This window comes from Prosopis cineraria, unplaced genomic scaffold (assembly GCF_029017545.1).
Source record: "Prosopis cineraria cultivar Desert tree isolate PC_DT_omini unplaced genomic scaffold, ASM2901754v1 PC897, whole genome shotgun sequence".
In the NCBI taxonomy this organism is placed as follows: Eukaryota; Viridiplantae; Streptophyta; class Magnoliopsida; order Fabales; family Fabaceae; genus Prosopis; species Prosopis cineraria.
The window spans coordinates 1-9,973 of NW_026556222.1; the positions used below are offsets into that span (position 1 = coordinate 1).

The following is a 9,973-nucleotide window of genomic DNA, read 5'->3' on the forward strand; positions in this document are numbered from 1 at the left end:
GTACGATGTGAAGCACGTAAAATTTCACACAGAAGACATGCCAAATATTGAAATTGTAACCCCATTGATAGAATGCTTTGCTTTGGTTGGTTCCTAAGCCTCTAACGTTAGCTTTATCATCTCGTTTCCCAGCCAAAACCAGCACCCCATAAAGGTACGTCTCATTCAACTTTTATCATCATCATATATACTTTCATAGTATTTGATCAAGTAAAACAATGTTAACTTTTATATTTGCTTGATCATTTACTTAATTTCTTTCAGCCCAACATATATGATATGTCGCATGTTATAGAAAGCCCCAGCTAAGTCCTACCTATAACTAAAATCTAAGAGTGTTGATTTTAACACGAAGCCATATGACATATTTAATTTTCTCATGCATGCATGTTGTGTTGAGCTTCTTGTGACCAATACTCTTCTAGTGAATTAGCTATAATATTGTGTTTAGGAAGAAGAAAAATTGACAAAAGCTTAAAAACAATTGAAAAGCAAAGAGTAAATTGTGATACATATATTTATTTATTCATTTAATAATATACAAAATACAAAAAAATAATTTACAATTTATAATATGAGGTTATAATTCGAAGCAAAATAAAAACAAACACTTAATTGGAACCCATCTCATTTTGTCAAAGTTTATTGATTAATCGAATAAAGTTGAGATTTATGTTCAACCTCTCTCCCTCAAGTAGAGGGAAAGAAGGGAGAAGACAAACAGAGAACACACGGGAAGATTAGAACCTCGGTGAGAGGGGGAACATAAAATTCTCATATTAATTTCATCAATAAGATCTGACAAATGAGAAAACCTCTGGGCTATATATTTATAGAGAATATTATTTTATCAAAAAAAAATATAATCTACAAAAAATATGCTAAAATATAAAACAAGATAACTAAACTCTTGATAAGATAATAGAGAATTAGAGTTGATATTTGAACCTCAACTATTTGTTTAAGTGACAAAAATTCCTGCCACTCACACACTTTATTTTCATTCTCAAATAGAGAAAAACTAACTAGATAATACAAATTCTAAGCAAATCCTAACAATAAGGAATCCTACTTATCCATGAAATAAATCTAATTATATTCTTAATTAATCTTGTATTATATCATTTATCCTTAAAATATGAAATTATAACTCAATTGTAAACTGCAAATCAATGTAACTACAATCCAATTTGTGGACTAACTTAAATTGTATTTGGATTGATGGATTTAAATTTGAATTTTATATTTGAAATCTTTTATCTTAAATCTTACATTTGAAATTTATTTATTTAAAATTCATTGTTTAGGTGGTTTGAAATATTTTAAATGAGAAGAAGAGAGATAAAATGATATTCGAAATGAATAATGATGAGTTTATTTTATTTTTTAATTGAAAAAATGAGAAAAAATACGAAAATCATAGAGATATAAATAATGAAAATTCAAAGAACAAAAATATTTAAAATGATTAGAATTTCAAATGATTAGAGTGTGGAGGGAATTTAAAATTACAAAGAATTATAATTTGTGATGTATTTGGATAGAATCAAATCCTAATTCATAAATTTTTATATATCGAAATGAAAGATTTGGTTCAAATTTAAATTCAAATCCTCATTCATCCAAACACATAATTAATTCATTGATTTAAAATTTTTATTACACCAATCGTGATATATACAACAAATAGAGAAAGAATTAATAGGGCATCTTAAATTCATCTAATATTTCTTGTAATGCATCAATCTCTCAATTTTTTTTCTTTTTCTTTTTTTTTTTGATCATTAGTTTGTATATAAGATACTTTGATTTTTAATGGGTTTCCCACCTTATCCTGGCTTCTTCTCCGCGCATGCTTGGTTTTGGGCATGTGATGTTTTTTTTTTTTAATTCTGTATGTTTTTTCATTTACATATAAAAAGATTTTTTTTTAATATTCTGTTATCATGGAATGGTGTAGTTTTATATTTTTTTTTGATTTTGAAAAGAAATAAATCAAAACAACACAATTTTCTAGAGTTTTTCTTTGAAAAATAATAAAAATACAAAACTATATCGCAAATATTATAATGTTTCCCATTTAGAAAAATTAATGATAAAAGAAAAATAAGAAAATAAAATGAATGTTGGGGTAACACATGGTACATTAGAGAGTGAGATATGCGTAGAAGAAATTATTCCTTTTTCAACCTTTTCTTCAATGAAGTGACCGTGCAAATGTAAAACTTGACATAGTTACAAATAAATAAATAATGCTTGATTGTCAATGATATTCCCAAACTGCCCTCAAGTTAAGCCATCGATGTTAACTATCTAACTTGTTAACACAATCTTCAAAAATTTTTCTTGAAAATACTTCCATAAAAGTAGCTGTATATTGTTTGCTTTTTTTACGGGATAAATGTTGAAGAAATTATATCCCTTCTTCAACCTTTCCTTTAATGAAGTGCCTATCCACCTCAACATACTTGATTCTGCATATTGACCTCTCATTGAGTAATACGTTATGGCCTCCTTTTTGTCACATCAAAGCTTAATTGGTACATCTATACCAATTTCAATCATGTCCAGCAACCTTTCAATTTAAAAGCCTGCACTTTTTCCACCCTTTTTTGATATGGTTATCTGAGTAATTTAATTAACTAGATTGGAACATTGTAAAGCTCAATTGAGTGTAGCTCTCCCATAAGTGTTGGACACATTCGCATAGACTCAAATTCAATATCTCGTACTTTAGTGACCATAGTTCTTTGCTCTTTAATTTCCCCATCTCCTGTATCATCACCAGTTAGAATAATTTCACAAATATAGACATTCAAGATTGCTTTTCGTAAGAACACGCTTAAAAAAAGATAGTGCGATCATATTGCCTTCCTAGTAGCCTTCTCCTTTTAATACTCATATTGTGAATCTCTCAAACAATGCTTTAAGAGATTACTAATTCATATATAAGGACTTTCTCAGCTTGCAAACTTTATTACATGCAATATTGCTTGATTTACTAAAAATCAGGAGGTAATGCCATATACACCTACCAAGACTGCATGACAATTTGAACTGTTTGGTCAATTTGCTAATATATATTAATAATAATCAAGTTTGGCCGCATGAAGCTAGGAACGAGCTCTAAAGATATAGAATCTGAAATGCGAATGCTTCCTTTTCTTGTTATTAATACTGAGGAACCGTATGCAATCTTTACATTTAAAATTTATCATAATCTGTCCTATTGTCAGATTCCCAAAGTAAACAATCCTAGAATTTTTATTTCATGAGTTCTTTTAAGTTTTAAGGGTAATCACCTTTCTTTGCTACTATCGTGTTGGTATATTTTTTCTGCAACTGTCCTCAGGCTTGAAGAGTTAATAGCATTTCCATTCCACCTTTCTTGGTATGGCTCAACAGTATAGCATGATAACCATGAATTTGTTCTTCTACGGTTTCCACTTGGCTCTTTTCCCATGAATCTCCCACTAGGTATCTCTACTGCATCTGCAAGCAGATACACGGGAAAAAAAATTCTGGAAAAGATGAGAAATGTACCTAGAAAGAAATATGATAATAGATTTTTCATTTCCTTACTAGAAAACACTTTTCTACTTGCGAGATATGATATTAGGATCTCTAGATTCCTTTTCTCATCATTACTTCGTTTCGAGATTCTTGCTCATGATATGGTGAGGCTTCCAAGAAGTTCAAAAACCCAGGCTCTATTACCATGTGAAACCTCTACAGCACCGACATATATACCCCACAGAGAAAACCGAGGACGAATCAATAGGTAAAGATCATAATCATATCGAATCAGCCAAGATCAATCTACATAAATGCTATATATTTGACATGTTTACAAAATGATAATAATAATAAATGCATGCTTGATTAGCTGATGAGATTTTCTTGAGATAAGATTTAAAATATTGCAGTTGGGGTACGGAGGATCGTGGAGGCAAGGAAGGTGAAGAATGCTGCTCTGGTGTTCCAATAAAATGCTGGCGACACTTCGTCCTCAAGGTTAAATTTGAAGGCTTCGATGAACCTGTAAAGAAGTGTCTGGAGAAGTTCTTTGCTCCCTATTTGCGTTATTATGGGGTTAATTATTGAGATCGTGTTAGAACAGATATAATTTGAAGACTCTGCTCAGAACACGTTTAGGTCACACTCTTAGGGGTGGTTCGCCTGATACCCAGCAGCAATATAGTGGAGGCTAGTAACATCTTAAGGACAGCATAACCTACACACGTTTCTGAGCAGAGTCTTTAAATTACAAATGTTCCAACATATCTCTTATATATTATGATTTGCTTTCTTTTTATGTTTTCAAGTAAACTTGGTTAACTGCTGCTTTCTGTCAGTGACTCTGTTTCTGTTGTGTTATCTTGAATTGCTTCAAAACTTGTTGTTATAATGTGGTTTGTGGTACTTCTTGCTTGTTTAATATGTTATACATATGAAGCATAGACAAGTTTCTCTTATTTATTTTTATGTGCTTAGTTTGTATTTAATATTTGTAGTTCATTAGATGCTCAGGGGATATGCCGATATCATTCTTCATTATGGATATAGTTAATTGATCTTTTGGATTTAAGGTCTCTAATGTCATTTAATATTTCATCTTCCCAATTTTGTTGTTTCCTTTTAAAATTAATTCTTATATAAAATGACATTTTACTCCTTTAAGAAAAAATTAATCATTTAGAAGATATGTATGACTAACTTGTTTAAGCATTTTTTTAAGGAAAAAGCGCTGTTTAAAAAAAAGCACTTATGAAAATTTTAAGGTGTTTATTTAAGATTTTTAAAATAATTAGAATCTAAAAAAATAAATATCTAATTATTTGTATAAGCTAATTCGGGTAGCTTTTTGAAACAAGTCATGCGCAAACCCCATTTTTTTTTTTTTTCCTTGATAGTGTCTCCATCTCCGTTCCCTTCCCTTCTCTTCTACGGTGCTTCAACTACTTCATCTTACCGACTCAAAGAATTAAATGGCTAAAATTTGATGGACTTAATTGCACCAAATTAAATGTCATGGACTGATATAAATTGCAATTGAGTCAAATTACATGATTAAATTATTAATTTTTCCTTGTATTAATCTATATATTAGCAGCAATTAAAACATATTTTTAATTATATTAATAACGTAAAATTTCCCTCTGAAATTTTCAGCAATTTTAGCTGGAAATATAATTTGTGACGGCTTAACCACATTAATTTTTTAAAAAAATCAATCAAGGATATTTTAAATTAATTTAATTTGATTCAAAAATAAAAAAATGAGGAAAATTAATGTCGCAAGACAATATTTCTTTTAGGAGTATCATCTAAAAAATCAGAAAGCAATTGAAAAATCAAGATTAAAAAAATACATGATCACGGATATCCCAACATTAATTGCTTTTCCAAATTTTCAAATATTTATTGAGATTTTACAAATATTCTCATTTAATTTAAGATTTTGCAAATCACGCTCCATATATTAAAAGCTCCCAATTTATATATATATATATATATATATTAAAAAAACCCAGATGATTGAGGGAGCGAAAGGGGCTGAATTCGTCTTCAATTTTTTTTCCCTCTGGAATATAGAAAGCCCGTACTTTTAGAGAATCGGCGAAGCAAAGAAAGGAACACTCATCTTTGAGATAATATTCATACAGGTATCCAATCATCTCTTATATGTATTCATGTTTTTCATTTCATTTTATATCTGCCATTGTTTTGATTTAATTAGTTTGAAAGCATAGCCTCTGAGATAAAATAGACATAGCGAATGATCTGCAACGCTAAGAATTCCCCATGCATCTGAGGAAAAGAATTGACTCTTCAAACCTAGTTGCATTCTACACAATACTAAGTCTCAAAGCATTTAAAAGTGCATCAATTAATATTGGTTTATGAATTCTGATGAAGAGACCAGGTTCTTTGGGCAAATGTCAAATTCAATTTTTTTTAATTTGGTAATTAATTTGAATCATGCATTTTCTGCAGAGAGCACCCATAAATTAAATGAGGTTTCTGATATTTCTTGTTTGATATGATTGCTAGGATCAAGACTATATATATATATATAAGGAAATTGAGGAGATGCAACCAAGAAAAATGTGCAGAGTTGAAAACCCTAGAAACAATAATATGAAGCTGGAAGATCTTCCTGAGCATCTCATCCACCATATCATGCATTTTCTTCCTTATAAAGAAGCAGCCAAGTTCAGTGTCTTATCCATAGCCTTTTATTCTTCTTGGCTTTCATTTCCAACTCTAAAATTCACTTACAAAGCCACTTTATCAAAGGGTGTTTCATATCACACCTTCTTCCATTCTGTGCAGAAAACCCTCAAACTTCGTGGCCCTCATATAAAGGGTTCTTTGCACAAGCTAAGCTTATCTTACATGGAAATTGTCAGGCCCAATTCTCAACATCATCGTAAAGTATTTGATGTATTACTAAACTTCGCCTTGCAAAACAATGTCAAAGAGATAAATTTTGACATAAGCAATGACATTGGGAATCTGAGTTATTATGACTCGCTTCTTCCTCTATTCTCATCACAATTCTTGACTGTACTCAAGCTCAGTGGGATAAAGAATATTCTATTTTGTGATGCTTCTATAACTTGCCCAGAATTGAAAGAACTAGTAATCCACCACTGTGATGCTTTTCAAACTATAAATGTTTCATCCTCATCACTCAAGAAAGTTGAAGTAATATGCTGCAAAGGGTTGAAAGCAGTTCAATTATTGGAGGGAAAAAGTATTCACAGTTTTAAGTTTGAGGGTTTCAAAACACACGCATGTGACATTAACATTCCTAGTTGTGATTCCTTGAGATATTTGCATCTCACCAACGTAGAGATCTCCGAGAACATATGCAATAAAGTAGTCCCTCAAGTAGAGTTTTTGCATTTAGTTTGCTGTAACATGCCTAAGAACTTGAGACTTCATAATCCTCACGTCAAAGTATTGAAGCTAAAGAGGAATCGTAAACTTGAAAACATAGTCCTCTCAACTCCCAATCTTGAACGGTTTAGTTATGAAGAAGCTTCAGAGACACGACATTGTAGATTGGATATCTCAGAATGTCTAGCTCTCAGGGTTTTGAAACTGGTCAGAGCAACCACCATAACGGACGGGTGGTTGAAGAGGACAATATGGGTCCTGCTTTGTTTGAAAAAGCTAGACATACGCGAATGCAATAGGTTGACGGGGATTGAATTTGAAAATGACAGCCTTGAGAAGTTCTCATTGTATGAATGTTCACAACTAAAGGAAGTAAATGTTGATGTTTCGAACTTACTGGAGTTCTGCTACAGTGGAAGTTTACAGGTTTACCCGATGTTTATTTTATCAGCCAAGTGCAATGGCAACATCAAATTGCCATCTGGCAGATCAGATCTTGACTCAGTGAAGCAATTTCTTGGTTGCTTTGATCACTTCAAAGACCTCACTATATCTTGTTCCAGAGCTGAGGTACGTACGTAATTGTTTTTACCAGGGGTGGACCTATTCACAATATAGCGGGGATAGCTCACCCATAAACTTTTATCTATTTTTTTAACACACACATATATATATGTAATAGGATCAAATCCTCTAAACTTCACTCTCTAAAGTTTCCTCAATTTGAGAGTACTTGATTAAACAAGCATTCATGATTTTACCACATAATAAATGAAATCATGTGCTTTGCTTTTGAGTGGTTTCAATATTGTAATATTTCATACCAAATGCTTCCAATTTTTCCCTTCATTTTGCATACAGATTATACATTTATATTACCACATACACATATTGTCGCTTATGAATCAAAATCACTTGATTTACTTGACAAGACCTCTTGGAAATAACAATATTTTTAAAAACTTGGTTACTAATATAACATAATGTCATCGTACAATTTATATAACCGACCTTAAGCTTGTAAGATAAAGTTGCTTCTTCTTGTTGTTGGTCAAGTGCATCCTCTCAAATTTAGGAAACTTTAGAGGATTTTTATTCTATGTAATATGTGTCAGTTGCCCTCATTTCATATGTACGAATTTCTCTTGATAGTTGATAATATTACTTTCTAGTGCACCCTTGTTTGTGTCAATATGTGATGCCCTTACAGCTTAAAATTTCTGGGTCCACCACTGGTATTCGCAACTCTAAAATTTTAAGCTATATATAGTTGCTGTATCTTGATTAGTATTTGAAGCATGACATATGTGATATATTCATTTGTTGGACTGGGTTTATTTTGAAGGATATGATATTTCCGAGCCAGGATAAGCAACTAAACAATTTACCACCATTGTATGATTTGAAGCATGTAAAATTACAAGCAGGGAAGCACTGGCTAAATGGTCCAACTTGGACACAATTGTTGGAAAGTTTGCTTTGGTTCGTGCCAAAACCCCACACAATAACATTATCCTGCCCTTTCGGAGAGACAAGGATCCACTTAAAGGTATAGATATGTTTCATTCAACTTTTATTCAACTATGTTACTATATAACATCTTTGTATTTTGATCTAGTAGGGGAAGTGTAATATTTAGTTCCCAAATTTTTTTCTCAATTATCAATTCAATTTTTAAACTTGATTCAGAACAATTCAATTTTTATAATTTCTTGACTAAAAACAACTTAATTTTTATAATTTATTGACTCATAACATCTCAATCGTTACATTTTTTTGACCCAATACAAGTCAATTTCTGTAATTTGTTAACTTAATAAATTATAGGAATTGAATTATAATAAGTCAAAAATTAGTGATTGAATAATAATTGAGAGCATAACCACAGGTTGTTCCAACAAGAGTTGTCCCAAGAGTGAAAAATAACCATGAGTGCTTGGATCAACGGGCAAGAGTTGTTTCAATTTAACCAAAGGTCTCAAATTTAAATATTAAGAATTTAATGTAGTGGATTAAGTAGTCAGGGATGCCTACACTTGTAGTGCTTTGTCATGCCCAGTCAAGTCCTTACAATTCAAGTGAGATAGGCCCAAGATACCCATTTCTCATGCAAGAAAAAAAAATTGAGAGAAAATTTAGCGACTAAAAGTTACCCTACGCATATGTTTGATTATGGTAGTTACATTAATTTCTTCTTTAAAGTACTATTACTCATAGGCCAAGTGAAATCTCTATGTCGCAGTTTAAATATGGAAATGAAGTGGAATCGAAGAATATGAAGGTGGAAGAATGCTGCTATGATGTTCCCATAAAATGCTGGAGACACTATGAAGTGAAGATTGAAATTCAAGGGCTCGATGAATCTGTAAGACAGTGTTTGGAAAACTTCTTTGCGACCTCTTTGTGTTATTATGGGATTTACAGACATGGTTAACTCAATATGATTTGCTACATTATATTTTTATATCAATGGTTAATTATAATTGTGTTTTCTGTTTAATTGCCGCAAAACTAAAAACTTCTTGTCAGTTATATATATGGTTTTGTTTGTAAATTAAGATGCTTCAATTATATTTCGAAGTCCTAAAACTTTTTTGTCGGTGATATGGTTTGCAGTATTTATGTAAATTCTTTCACACTATTTTAAGGTTTGTAGACGAATTGCATGTATGCAAATTTATCCTAATTATTCTTTATTGTTGTTCAATTAAATTGATAGTATGTTGGCAGGCCATGTATAAATAATTAAATACCTCTGTAACTGAAGTGCTTTAATTTAAGCATTGACTCATGCCCTAATTCTGATAAATATTGGTCCCTCTCGGATCCAATTCACTTAAACTTTCTTAATTTTTTTAATAAAAAAATGAGTTCTCTAATTATAAAAAAAATATCTATATCTTCCACAATAGGGATATAAATATCCTTAAAAAAACAACGTGAAAACCTTTTTTTTATAATAGTACAAGCTGCGAGCATTAATAAAAGGGAGAATGACAATTAAGGACTTGCTAAGAACATTAATCCTAATTACGGACCGTGAAATTTTGAAATCAGAGTTAAGGAC

At 31.1% G+C, this 9,973-nt stretch overlaps 1 protein-coding gene across 1 annotated transcript; it reads left to right on the forward strand.

The window, feature by feature from the left end:
- The first annotated feature begins 6,108 nt into the window (after positions 1 to 6,108).
- On the forward strand, positions 6,109 to 9,340 carry LOC129298729 (uncharacterized). Its single transcript, XM_054937152.1, has 2 exons — positions 6,109 to 7,476; positions 9,149 to 9,340. Exons 1-2 carry the CDS (start codon positions 6,109 to 6,111, stop codon positions 9,338 to 9,340), a joined length of 1,560 nt encoding a protein of 519 aa, XP_054793127.1.
- Positions 9,341 to 9,973: the final 633 nt, after the last annotated feature.